At 43.3% G+C, this 14,959-nt stretch overlaps 1 protein-coding gene across 2 annotated transcripts in view; it reads left to right on the top strand.

The window, feature by feature from the left end:
• LOC134351190 (uncharacterized) overlaps positions 1-14,959 on the top strand; it is a 72,529-nt gene that overhangs the window by 37,821 nt on the left and 19,749 nt on the right. For both annotated transcript variants that reach the window (XM_063057302.1, XM_063057309.1), the window contains exons 2-3: positions 1,555-10,428; positions 12,890-13,174. In XM_063057302.1, coding sequence (XP_062913372.1) covers positions 1,555-10,428; positions 12,890-13,174 — 9,159 coding nt within the window. The remainder of the gene's footprint in view (positions 1-1,554; positions 10,429-12,889; positions 13,175-14,959) is intronic.

Below are 14,959 nucleotides of genomic sequence, written 5' to 3' on the forward strand. Positions count from 1 at the left end.
ATTATCTCTGCTTCTGTCTCAACAGATGCTGACCAACATGCCGAGCATTTATAGTGTTTTCCATTTTTATTTTGGATTTCCAATATCTTGCTTTGTCAAGGTTTAACTTCTTGATGAGACCAGGACCTTCATTTCCAACACCCATTCACTCTCATCCTACTATAACTCCATTTTATTCTCAGCAGCACTACTCCAAGTCTACTATTTACCTAGCGACAGGGGCAAGTTGTAATGCCTATTAAAACTATTGTTGAACCCCACCTTATAGCGAATTAGCCTAATAATTATTTGCATCCTGGGGAAAGTCTATTGATTGTTGATACTAGAGGCTTATGGATAAGAATAGGAAATGACTCATTCTTATTACTTTTTAAAAAAAGGATGTCTAATCGTGTCCTACTGATGGAAGCATACCCAAAGGGACTGTCGGAGAGAAATTGAGTGGGTTTGAAAGTGAAAATTACCACAGCAGCTGTAAGCAGTGTATAAAATTAGGGAAACCATTTTGGAGCTGTGTGAAACCCTGGTTTGACTTCATTCGGTGTATTGTGTGCACTTCTGGTTGCTTCTATAGTGGGAAAGATGTGGGCGCTTTAGAGAAAAACTGTGAATGAGGTTCATTAGGATGTTGCTTGGATTAGTATCAGATATAATGAAAGGCTGGGGTGGCAGAGACACCTGATAGAAGTATATCAAACTATGAAAGTTTTATGGTGGACAATCTCTTTTCCAGGGTGGAAATGTCAAATACTGTGGGGGGGGGGGTGGAGTTTGAAAGATTTGGATGTACCAGGTGGATGTGGATATAACAACATTCAGAAGGTATTTGGGCAGGCACATAAACAGGCAAGGTAAGGAAGGATTTAAGCCATGTGTTGGCAGGTGGGATTAATACAGGTTGGCATCATGGTCAGCACAGATGTTGTGGGTTGAAGATCCTGTTCCTGTGCTATACTGATCTGTGTCCCATGAGTGCAGAGAAATGGAGCCTGATAATTCAGGATAAAATATAATGAACAAAATTCTAATAAAAATGTTGTAAACATTTTTACTCTACATGTTAAAATTGGTTTATTTTGTCACGTGTACAGAGCTATAGTGAAAAAGTTTGTTTTGCATTCCATCCATACAGATGATTTTATCATATGGGCCCTTTGAGGTAGTACAAGAGAGAAAACAGTAACAGGATGCAGAACAAAGTGTTACAGTGATTTCTATTTTTTTCATATCTTCACATTTCTCATGATATAGAAGGACATTCCAGAACATTGGCATCAGTCCTATTGATGACTTATTTCCCTGTAACTTGTCCTGTTACTAGATTTGCCTGCCTCTCACCTACACTTGAGGTAATTCAGTGTCCTTCTTTGGGCTTTGGGAGGAGATTGGGGTGCTCATGTGGTAAATGGGAGAACATGCAAGTCCACACCACCAGCACCAGAGTACAATACAGAACCTGTACCTCTGGAGCTGTGTGGAAAGTTCTTTTATCTGCTCTGTTCTTTATGCAATCCATCTGCCTTCACTTCTTGTTTCCTTTTGTCAAATCTGCAGATATTTCTCCTGATGTTTCCTGTGGCTCCTCCCATGGCATCATTACCCCGAAAGAGCTGACTTCGCCCCAGGACTCCCCAACAATGGACTCATCGTACCTGATGCAGTTTGCTGACAGCTCAAAGTGGCCCGTGGGAACAGAACAAAGCGAGGTACTGACTGCCAGCCCTGTTTTGGACCACGCCGCTGAAAACCTGCCTGTTGAGTGCCCTGCTGATGAAGGTGCCCGACCTCAGCCCGAAGGAGCGAGCTGCGATACAGACGCTGATCACTCATATCCTGAGTCGTCCACAGCTGCATCTTGCATCAAGGGGAGCCCTTCAGAAAGTGAAGGCCAAGGAACCAAGCACAATCTGGATGTGGCTGGAGAAAGGGTGGACATGTTTGGACTAAGCACTGCTGACAGTGCCCAGCTTATCGTTGCAGATATTGGCTCAGGGATATCCAAAAAGGAAGCTCGAGACATTAACAGTGGCTTACAGGATGGTTCATTGGCCTCTGCTGACTCTCTCATTTCCACCATGCGAGCCAGCTTGGAGGCCAGTGCGGGCTTGCCCTCGGGAGTGTCGGAGGTGAGCAGCACTTCAGACACGGACACAATATCCAGGGAAGAACCAGATGGAGACACACAATTGATAGATACCAAAGCAGACAGGGGGGCAGAGATGGGCACTTTGGAGGTGGAGGGAGATCATGATCTGCCCAGCATACAAACAGACACATCAGTTCAGTTGTCTTTCATTGGGAAAGACACAGCATGTGCAGAAATGGACCAAGATGTACTGAAAGCAGGTGATAATGGAAAAGATTTTGCTGATGATACACTCTGTCTTGTCAATTACCCTCTCAATAGCTTGAGTGGTAGTGCTGAGTGTTCACCAGCACCAGAACATCAGGAGCTTTCAGACACTGGAGGTGAACACCCTGTGTCTATAGATCCACTCCACGTACTGACTGTGCAATCAAGGGCTGAAAACGTAAAGACTGAACCTTCACAAACTCAGGACCAAGTTACAACCATAGGACTCACTGATATGCCTTTGTGTTATTTGGAACCCACCAAAGAATTGCCTGTGTATTCCAGTGCTGTGGACCATATGTGTGCCACAGATCCAGATCTTTTCTTCACTGCACCATCCACTCCAGTAAAGTTAGCAAGTGGCGCCCAGAAATTCTTTTCCTATCTGACAACTGGCTTACACGAGGAGTCTGTTGAAGCTCTGGAGAGTGAAGGAAGTGAGAGCATCTGTTCTCCACCAACCTCTCCCTCAGGATCATACAGAACTGCAGAAGGAGGTAGCTGGACATCATCAGGGACCCCAAACACACCGTTGTCTTGCTCCCCAAATTTACTAACGGAAGCTGAAACAATGGAAGTATCTGCTTGCTATGTCGAATCATTGTCTGCTTTTGCAGAGGAACTCAATGAAGAGCAGCTTGATGAAGTGCTGCCTCTTGCTAATGCTCCTTATAATATCATTGATGAGGAAATTTGGACCTCCACAGAGGAGTCAACTGAAAGGTGCCTTACTGAAACACAAGATGACCTTGCTCCTTTAGCATTTGACAATGAAAATCTTGAAACTAGTGAAGATGATGTTGATGATGATGATTATTATGGTGTTGATGTAGATGGTGAGGATGATTATGGTGTTGATGAAGATGGTGAAGATGAAGATGGTGAAGGTGAAAATGGTGAAGGTGAAGATGGTGAAGATGAAGATGGTGAAGTTGAAGATGGTGAAGATGATACTGATGATGAAGGTGATGACAATGGACAAGAAACTGCAACTCTTAGAGATCAGGACATTTCCAGTAAAGGTCCTAGATTAATTAAGGCTAATAATATGAATCAACAATCAGATATGACAAACTGTGATGTTGGCACAGAGTTAACGGACTCACCAACACAGAATATTACAATTGAGGAAAAGAATTGTACAATCACTTCTGATGATTTCCATCCAATATCCATTCCTCAGGAGGAAGAAGACAAATCAGAATCAAAATGCAAGGAGGAGGAGTTCAGTGATGATGAATCTAATTGTGAAAATATTGCAACAGTACCTGGTAATGAAGAAAACCCAATAGGAACGTGTGTATCCAAAATAAACGCTAATGCTCATGAAGCTTCTTGGCAGCTTGAGTCTAATCCTGTTCATGTTCAAACTGAGGAAGAAAGCACAAAACTGGTGGGATTACCTAGCAACTTTCCTTGTCAGAAATTAAAAGACAGTGATTTGTTTTCTGCGTTGGAATGTACATCAGTGGAAGAGATGGATGTAAATAATGGGTCACCTAACATGGATGATAGCACAACTTACTCAGCACATAACTATTTGCTCACCTCTAAGACAGAAAAGGACCAATATGTTTGTAGGAAACAAAACAATGATTGCACTACTAATGCTCCTCTTGCTTCCTCTGAGGAACTTGCTGAAGATTGCAATGACTCATTAAAAGAAGAAAGAGGCATAGAAACAGAGAAAGAACCTAATATGCAATTTGAAACTGTAAGCTCTAGTCAACTCAATTTAGCATTGGATGATCCAGTCAAGGAAATTTCTAAAACTTTTATTAGTTCTGTATATGACAGTTATCTTGAAGTAGAAGACGAAATTGAAAGTCCTATTCCATTACCTTCAGCACATTGTATTCCAGGGGAACAATCATCCATTCAATTTAAAATGTCAGACATAGAAATTGGTCCTGAAGGCGAGACTGGTGTGATGCCCCAATCTCCATACGAAGCTGTTGGTAATGAGAGGATGGTGCCTTTGTCATTGCTATCTTTTCAAGGCAGTATTATTTTTGAGGCAGAGTCTATTGAAATTACATCACTGTCTGCAGTGGCTCCAACAGAACAGGCCATTTTACAGGATCATGGTGATGTTATTCCCTGTAATGAACCAAGTGACTGTGGTGATGTCAATAAAGGTGAACATGCTGTTGATGTAAACTGTGATGTTGGAGATGAAGATGAAGACAGTTCAGTGTCCTTCCTTTACTCACTTTCTGAAAACTCTATCACTGCAGGAGTTGATGAATCATTCGCATTTCAAGACACCACGTCAGAATCATCGGCTTCTGCATCACTTGAAGGAGAGGATGAGAGAATCACTGCAGAGCACTATGACCTACCATCAGGAGCCAATGAAGAACACACTGAAAGACCAGAAGGTGAATCTGTTGATTCAGACAATGATAGTGAGGTAGAGATGTCTTCAGCAACATCAACGTCAGACTCTGAAGCATGTGGGCCTTACTGCACTACAAGTATGAAATTGCGTGACATGGCATCAGTGCTGCAGACTGTGAATTTTGGCAAAGATGAAGAACAACCAAGTTCTGTAACAGAAGTGCAAAACAATTGCAGAAAGGAACCTGAAGGCATAGACTCCACTAGCAAGGATGAGGTCCAATCTCCATTACCTGTACACAATTTACACACAGATACACTGTCAGAAGGCAGGCCATTGCCTTTTCTCAGTGCGCCAGGTGAGTCGCAGCAAATGCCATTGGCTGAGTCTATTAAAGAAAGCCCAGAGAATCTTTCAGAGATGGTGGTGAAGACTGACGAAAATGAGATGTGTTCAACTGAATTACACAGTGAAGATCTGTTGTTTAGCTCTTCAGCATCTGGTGAAATGACTCGTGAGCTGGAACCTTGTGAAGGCCAACTATCAGAGCTGGAATCTCTGCCCACCTTTGGACAGACACAATCAGATGGTTGTAGCGGGACACTAACTTTGTCTCAGGATATAAAGGAGCATTCACCCACAGAATCAAATTCAACAAGTCTCACATCTCATTTGGAAAAGGACTCGAATAAAGATGAACTTGACATTGAATTAGCTTCTAATTTACCTGAAGGTATGAATAAATTTGATGATTACCACAACGACATTATCAGCACACTGTCTGGAGATGATGAGAACAAAGGTCCCAATTCTGAGATGTCCTTGAATGTGCCTGTTGACCTGGCTAGTGATGCTGATGTACCAAACATCAGCTCCAGTGAATCAAATTCTGAAAACAACAATTCTGTGTTCACCATACAAAAACTCTGTGAAGGTGGTCAATATTTCATTGGGAAGTCCATAGATTCCACAAATATCAATAGTATCAGTGAGGATTTAGAGTCAGTCTGTAAGAAAATTGACAATCAGACTACTTTTTTTGAAGAAACTGAAAAATCTTCTGATGTCAGTCATCTCCAATTAGAATCAACCATTTTAAACACAGCTGAGTCCTCCCCTCCAAGTGAATCACAAATTTTAGATGTCGATGGAGATTATCTCAGACCAAAGTCATCTTGTTCTATACTAGCTTCCTCAGAGGATGGTGTTGTTGAGGAACGTGATGTCTCTTTTCATGCTGAAGAGTTTCCGGAAATATTACCGAAAAGCAAACCAGAGATGGGATCTGAAAATGTTATTGCATTGGGCTTCAGAGATGTAACTCTGCCTCCTTGTGAAACCACTAATGAGAGCATGAATGACAGACAACTAATTCAGGAAGTATCTCATTCCTTACCAGGCGCATGCCAGTCTGAAATGAGGTCTGGCCTCAATAATCTTTCTGATTTAACAAATACAGGAAAAATAGCTGGAACGCCCACAAGAAACCTTGGAGAAAATAACCTGGAGGAGCAACATAATGAGACTTTCAACATTGCACCAACAGAAATGATGAACATAGTTCCTGGGGACACTTCAGCGAATGGGGATTCAGCATACGAGGATCATCAAGATTTTACAAGCAACCCAGTATCTCTACCATTAAAAAAATTATCTTCATCAGAAACAGAGGATTATGACATGGCCAGTGAACCAGAAATTTCTGAATCTATTACCCCTGCTAATGATACCAAATCTACAGATGAGCTTAATAGTTCTTTGCCAGATGTGAGCACTCAACAGGATATGACCTCATTAGATTCATTTCAATTGGTCTCCACCAAGGTGGGATCTAGTTACTCAGATGCATTGTCAGATCAATCAGATCAACAACCTGAAGATCAACAGGTTGAAACTGAAAAGGGAAATGAAGCTTGTACCATTGCAAGCGAAGAACATTTTAATCCTGAACAAAATGTTGACATTGATCAACCTGATTTGCCAGATCCCGAGTTCAGTTCAAACTCTATATTCGGAAATGATCCCATATTGTGTTCTGCCCCCGTGTCACAAGAGTGCTTTGACCCTGTGAGGTTCTGGAATGTTCAAACTATAACTGCTGTCAGCCAGTTAAAGGTCGTGAGTTCCAGTTTAGAAGAGGGCACACATCCAGTAAACAACTCAGACGATTGTGATAATCAGATCAAGCTTCCCTCTACACCTGTTGAAGATATTGATAGGCAAGAAGAACCCTCTAATATTCTGCAAAACAATGGTGCTGATAAAGCAGAAGATTTGGATTCTATACACAAAGAGAATGATGATCAAACAGAGCTCATAGAAAGCTTAGCTGACAACACAGATCAAGTGGATAGTGTGGTCTTGTCATTAGAGAATACTCCCAATACCTTTTTGAATCAGGTGATAGAAGATGACAGTAATCACACAGAGATTTCCAGCAGTAAATCAAAACCTGATTCTGTTGAGTTACAGACCATAGAGACAACACTCAGAGATGGACATGGGAAACTGGAGGCCCCCAGTGCACTTCTAGAAGATCACATTATGTCAGAGATCCAGACATCAGAAGTTGGGGATTTTGTTGGAGAGTTGGAAGTAGCCAGTATCCATTCAGGAGATGGTGCTTGTAAATTAGAGGGTGCAGACAGTGTAATAGATGATATTAATCAAGTAAATGGTTCTCACCTCTCACCAGAAGATAATGCCAGTAGATCTATAGGTGTAGATTTGCCAGCTGTTTGTGTGGATGGGCAACTGGAAACTTCCAAAGCTGTATCAGAAGATGTTTCTTTTCAACCAAAGACCATTAATGGAATGGTGAAAGATATTTCAGAAAATGTTGATGCAGGCAATTTGGACATTTCTGGTGACATTACAGAATGTGCAAATCGTACCTTAGACAAACTCCAAGAGGATCCTGTTGGTCAACTGGAATTATCCAACAGCAGCTCCAGTGAGGATACTGACCAATTAGGAAATGTGAAAACGATACTCAATGATGGTGAAAGTGAAGTAGAATTATCTGAAACATTACCAGGTGAGATTACGGCATGTATATCAGATGCTGCCAATATGTCAACCGGAGAGTGCACTGAGCAAGTCTTAAGTAGCCACTCAGGAAGTGGCATTGACAAGGTAGAGGTTTCTGGCACAGGAGTAGATGAAAACTCTGAAGACAGTTTATCATGCAAGGACCACAAAGAAATAATTGAAGATGTTGATGCAACAGTGAAACTCTGCAACACATTGCCAGTGGTGGAATCTGACTGTTTTGAAGGCATGGGTACTCTTCCATTGGAGGAGGAGAGTCAAGAAAAGGTTGGTAATGTCAAAATAGGCAGTGATACTAACCAGATTGAAGATGTAGAGACTCTGCAAGTAATAGAAGATAAACAAATAAAAGTCAGTCACATTCAACCGGATGATCGTAAATCAGATTCAACTTGTTCAGTATTATGCCAAGACGATTTGTTAAATGGTGATTTTGCTAAAAACTCAGATACTCTACAAATAAGCTCCACTAAAATATCAGATATTTCAGGAGACCCTAGTTCCCAGACAGAGAAGCCCAGTAGTCTGTTAGAAAATGATTGTCTTGAAGTAACAGATGAAGGTCAAACCAAGTTATCTGAAACATTACTGAAGGATGATCCCTTGGACACAGGGCCAGAAGATGTTAAAGATCAAACAGAGGTCACCAACGCTCTTTTGGAAGATGCTCCTCATAATTTGGAGATTGTGGGTGCTCTGTCAAGTGAAGATAATAATGATGAAGATGACAAATTCACATATATGTCATTAAGTGGAGATCAGAGAATAAATGATTTGGCACAAATCATACCACATAATGAAGCAAAGATCTCTACCAACACATCTGAAGAAACTGATTTAGTAGGCACATCAATAGGCAATGGTGATTCAAAAGTTGCAGATGATGGGAAACCAGATACATTTGATTCAGCAACAGCAAACAACACAAGTGCAGAAGAGAACATGACCAAGAGTTCAGAAGATAGTGCTGATGAAATAAGTTCCTTCCCCCACTTGGAAGGACATAATGAAAGCACGTTAGAAGTTTCAGAGGCAATATCAAAAAATAATGATCAAAAAATAGAACCAGCTGGTACCCAGCTGAGAGATGATGTTTGCCCATTGAATGTAATAAACTTAGTATCAGAAAGTGAACACAAAGACACTTCAGATATCCCGCAAATCAGCAAAGATGGTCAACTAAATCTCCTTGACCCCTGTCAGACAGATCTCTCAGAAATGTCACCAGGGAACAATGTTAGCCAGCTGGAGGATTTAGACTCTGAACAAAAGAACATTAATAATCAACTTGATCTCCCAGACCAAGATCCAATAGTGGATGATCACCAACCGGACATCAGTGAACCTGTGTCAAAACCTTCTCATCACAATTTCGAAGTCTCAGTTTCTGCAGAAGGAGCGGGTCTTCCTATCTCCAGAGGAGAATCAACTGATGAATGTCTTAAGTGTCCTCAAAGCCCCACCAATAACGTTACAGAGATAACTGATCAAGGAACTCCTCATGATCTCACGGATATCACTCATCATGATGTGACTCCAGTAACTCAAGATGTTTCAAAGGGTGGATCAGAAAAAGTAGATGACATTAGTAGCCACACTTTAGCTGCAGAACCAAATACAGAAACGGATGTTTATGAGGCAGTGTCATCCTCTAATATACCAGAGTTTGCACCTGAAGCTGAACTTAACCTTTCCACTGATGAATCCAATAACTTAATATCAGAAGTTTCCAAGTCAGAGGATGTTGAGATCTGTGACCAGGTAATTCTTCCATCAGAGCCTGTTTGCACGCCTTCTTCCATCTCTCCTGTCTGTCAACGACTGCAAGATGTCATTCAGGACTGTAGGGCAGATGAGGTTGCTTTAAAAGAAGTGGTGGTGTCAGGAGAGTTGTCAAAGAAGGCGCCCACTGACCTAAAAGAAAGTAAGGGAGACAAGGGGGTGCCAAGTGATATGTTGGATTCAGGTGAATACCATGAACCTGAAAGATTGAGTTGCACCCAAGGTGTTGCTGATTTAGAAGTAGACTCACATTCTAGTTCAGATATAAACCAGACTGAATCTAATACTCCCTTTGTCACACAAAATAGTGAACAATTGCATTGCAACAAAAAAGGCAATCATACATCATTGGAGACTCCACGTCAAGATGAAAAACCTATTTGCTTTGTGGGCAGTGACAGAGAAGAAAAGGATGACACTTATCCCCACATATCACTAGAAGTGACTGGAGAAAACTCTCAGGATAAAAAATTGGATACTTTGCATCATTCCAAAAATTTTTCCTCCATTGGTCATTCACTGGTAGAGGGACCAGAATTTAATGTATTGCTTAGTGCACCTTGCAAAACTCCAGATAGACCTCTTTCATGTTCTCATGCAACACTGAGTAAAATTCCTTCAGCAAGTTCAACGTCAGAATTTGGTTTAGCTTCTGCACCCATCCATTCCACTGCAGACCCTCCCTGCCTAGATGAAGCTTCCTCTGGAACCTGCCCCGAACTGGATAATGATGGCTTCTCTGCTGCTGTATCTTCCCCATCAAATACACTGACTTCGGGACAACAGGACCAAGAACGCTTTTCAAAACATGCTGCTCCACCTGAAAGAGCACCAGGGGAAGAAAGAAGCCAGGAAGAGTTTAAGCTGTCTGATGCAATGGACCTGGAGGCGAAACAACCAGGTAAAGTTTCTGTTGCATTAAAATGCTGAGAATGAAGCTAATCCTTTTGGATTGCAACCTGAAAGGAATTTCTCTCCTTCTCAACATTTTGGTTCTCTCACTTATCTCAATTATGCTAGCTTGATTTGCATATAGTACTGTGCAAAAGTCTTAGGTATATATATATAGAGAGCCAGGGTGCCTAAGTCTTTTGCTCAGTACTGTAGTCATTTTATGCATTGCTGCTCTAAGCAAAAGCAAATGTCATGATATATGTGATGATGATAAAGCTGATTCTGATATAGATCTCTGTTGTGGATGGAGAGTGGGAAGGGGGTTGGAAGTGGGAAATCATGATTGGGAAAAGGGAAGCACCAGAGAGGCATTCTGTAATGATCAATAAACCAACAGTTTGGAATCAAATTACCATGCTTGGTGTCTCAGGGCTGAGTGCACCATCCCTGACCCCTGGCATTCCTTCTCTGCCACCTGTCCCACACTCCTCCCACAGGGCTCCACCCTCACCATTCCTAATATCCTTTGCATCTGCCAGAATTACAAACTTGCTATCCGCTTTACACTTTTGCAAAGTTATGTGACTCATCCCTTCGTTGGTGGCACGGCAGCATAAAGGTTAGCGCAACACTTTACGGTGCTGGCAGTCAGGGTTCAATTCTTGTCACTGTCTGCAAGGACTGTGTATGTACTCCCTGTGACTGCACGGGTTTCCCCTGGCTGCTCCCGTTACCTTCCTCATTCCAAAAGTGTACAGTTAGGGTTAACGAGTTGTGTATGTTGGTGCCAGAAGCATGACGATACCTGCGGGCCGCCCCCAGCACAGTCTTTGGACCGCGTTGGTCGTTGCCTCAAACAACGCATTTCACTGTGCACTTCGAAGTCTCGATGTACATTTTAAAAAAAGCTAATCTTTAAAAATCTCTTTTTCCTTACATCAAAAGATTGTGGTCCAGTGCTTCTTCATGCAGATAGCTCACAATCTCGTTGGCACTTCAGAGAGAGAACTGCGTTATTGGAGTTTTTCTCCATCAAAAAGATCATTGAGATCCCAGTTACTTAAGTCAGAATACCATTTTATTTTCTATGATACTTTTTGATGAACAACTGGACTTTTTAGCTAGTGCTCCATCAGCCAAAAATGCTGTGTTAAATTAGAATACCCGTGAGCACATGTCAGATAATTCAAGTCGGAAGAATGTGATACGATGCCATATAACTATTAGACCTTTCCATAGTATTTCACTATTTTTGTTACTTGTTATATAAAATGCATGCTTATTTTAGAATCAGACTTGTAACTATTCATGCTCTCTTGCTGTAACTAAGATAAACCACCTTTTGAATTTGTCAATAATAGGAACAAAAGTATACTACCCATTCCCTCAAGCTTGTTTTACCTCTCAGTTACATCATGGCTGATCTGTACTTTACCTTTAAGCCATAGTCCTTGAACCCTTTATGCAAATTATTTTATTTTCCTAATTTTCAATCAACATTTAGATCACCGACTGTTTTGGAGGAAATTTCTAGCATGAGAAAATGTCACTGAAAGCCCGCCATGATTCAATACATTGAGTCCTCACAGAAGTGAGTGTTTGGTCCAAAGAATGAATGCTGCAATTTTTTAAACTTCTCAAAACTTTGGCAGGGAACACGGAATGAGTGCTTCAGATATTTTAAACTTTTCCCTCAAGAAAATTCCCAGTAATTTTATACCCAGTAATGAAAAGCACTCTAGGAGCAGCCAACATGTGAAGAAATGTTCCACTGAGGTATTGGAAGTCACCTCCAAAAAGAGAAGCAGCGCATGCCTCTCATGAACTGAGAGGTTAGCCTCAGGCACTTGCGTGCTCAAGCACATCAGCTAAGATGGAGGTTCAGTGAGGTACTGAGGTGATGGTTGGAGACCTCCTCTTTGAGATAATTCATCAAAGTAAAGTTCCGTCTGTCTTTTCACTTGAACCTAAAGCATAAGTTGTAGAGAAGCACCAAAGATTTTGTAATAGCCTGCTTAATAGTTACCTTAGTAAAAACCTAAAAGAGATTGCTCTGTTTTGCTTAGTTTGTGGAAATTTGCTTTATGCTCATTGCTGCAGTGCCCCCATGTTACAACAGAGCTTTCACTTCATTGGTTGTAAAGCACTCTGAGATGTCCATGCTGCGTCTCCAGGGTGTCAAAACAGTGACATGTTTGCATACCTGAGTTTAAACCCTAAACTTGGCCACTTTTCAAAGTCAGACGTTGGTGCCCATTCCTTCAGGCTTTATCTCCTGTTGTTTTCACCCTTGGTAGTATCCCATTTAGTGGCATACATTACAATTTCAATTAGTCAGAAGTAATAACACAGAACAGCAAAGCAGAGGAGGAGGTCTGTCAGCCCACAATGTCTGCTCCGAACACAGAAATAGAACTACAATGTAAACAAGTGGTGCAGCAATAACTTAAAAAGATGTGTTTTTGTAGTCCCACAGATTCCTGAGAAATTGGAGCAGTGTCCTGGGGTTGATCACCTGGACTCCACCCAAGCAGAAATCAAGTCCTTGGACACAAAACCCATCCGCCGCACCCGTCAAGCTTTCAGTCCATCAGATTCCAGTTCCTCCAGTGAGAATGAACTGCCGTTCCCGATCCCACTCGAAGATGTTAGGAAAAGAATCCCTCCCCAAGAGGACCCTGTTAAATCAGAAGCCACGGATGCACAGATTCCATTGAAGCAAAGGGCTTTTGAGACCACTGCTGTCAACAGAGGTAAAACAGAGGAGCTTTAGGGAAGGAAACCTCCAATCCTCACACAGTCTCTTATTGGGAGCCACAGCTAGTAGCTCTGCTGTCTCACAGTTCCTGACCCCTGGTGCTCTCTGTATACAGTCTTCTTTTTCCCCTGTGAGTTTCCCCCAGATACTCTGGTTTCCTCTCAAAACCAAGATGGTAAGTTAATTGACCATCTTAAATTTCTCCTAGGATGCTGGTGGGTGTTATAATCAGATAGGAGTTGATGAGACTGGAATGGTAATAAAATAGAGGTAGTAAAATAATGGTATTATGTTAAATAGGTTTTTGAAGGCTGATATGGACAGAGTGAACGGGTCTCTTTCCATACTCTATCACTTTCAAAGTGACTCCAGTTCCACATCACTGTGATTCATAAGTGCCCTGTACCAGCAAGCTCACGCTGTATCATCATCTTGGAATAAATTTTGACCTTGTTGATAAAGGCCGTATTCCAATATTGCGCATGAGGAGGTTACCTTCTGAAGTTTATAGGATGACTGTAGCTCAGGCTTTCTGATTGGGAAGAACCTCTGCACCAGAGCCAACCTTAACCCAGCTCAGTGCACTCTATCACTTAGAGAGTGATTTATATGCAAGTTGCATGAGACATGTATCAAACCAATGGACAGTGATTTTATTTGTACAGCCCTATTGGCTTACTGAAACAAAGGACATTTTAAAACATTTTGCCCCCATTGTTTAAAATAGAACATATTCAGTTTGCTTCTGAGGGCTGCGGTCTGAGGTCAGAGGGTGTCTACGGTCAGAAGGGGTCTGCGGTCGGAGGGGGTCTGCGGTCGGAGGGGGTCTGTGGTCTGAGGGGGTCTGCGGTCAGAGGGGGGTCTGCGGTCTGAGGGGGGCTGCGGTCTGAGGAGGGTTGCGGTCGGAAGGGGTCTGCGGTCGGAGGGGGTCTGTGTCAGAGGGGGTCTGTGGTTAGAGGGGGTCTGCGGTCTGAGGGGGGCTGCGGTCTGAGGGGGGCTGCGGTCTGAGGAGGGCTGCAGTCAGAGGGGGTCTGTGTCAGAGGGGGTCTGCAGTCTGAGGAGGGCTGCGGTCTGAGGAGGGCTGCGGTCTGAGGGGGTCTGCGGTCTGAGGGGGTCTGCGGTCTGAGGAGAGCTGCGGTCGGAGGGGGTCTGCGGTCGGAGGGGGTCTGCGGTCTGAGGAGGGCTGCGGTCGGAGGGTGTCTGCGGTCGGAGGTTGTCTGCGGTCAGAGAGGGTCTGCGTCAGAGGGGGTCTGTGTCAGAGGGGGTCTGCAGTCTGAGGAGGGCTGCGGTCTGAGGAGGGCTGCGGTCTGAGGGGGTCTGCGGTCTGAGGGGGTCTGCGGTCAGAGGGGGCCTGCGGTCGGAGGGGATCTGCGGTCGGAGGGGGACTGCGGTCAGAGGGGGTCTGCGGTCTGAGGGTGTCTGCGGTCTGAGGAGGGCTGCGGTCGGAGGGGGTCTATGGTCAGAGGGGGTCTGTGGTCAGAGGGGGTCTGTGGTCGGAGGGGGTCTGCGGTCTGAGGAGGGCTGCGGTCTGAGGGGGTCTGCGGTCTGAGGGGGTCTGTGTCAGAGGGGGTCTGTGGTCAGAGGGGGTCTGCGGTCTGAGGGTGTTTGCGGTCTGAGGGGGTCTGCGGTTTGGGGCTGTTTGTGGTCTGAGGGGGTCTGTGGTCTGAGGGGGTTTGAGCAGGTTTCCCTCCTTTGATCAGCTTCTTCATCAATCTTTGATCTCTGAGCACTCGGCCTAAGATCAAGCATTACCATTTCTGATGCAGCCAACAGCCACAGT

Source organism: Mobula hypostoma, chromosome 1, assembly GCF_963921235.1.
Source record: "Mobula hypostoma chromosome 1, sMobHyp1.1, whole genome shotgun sequence".
Lineage (NCBI taxonomy): Eukaryota > Metazoa > Chordata > Chondrichthyes > Myliobatiformes > Myliobatidae > Mobula > Mobula hypostoma.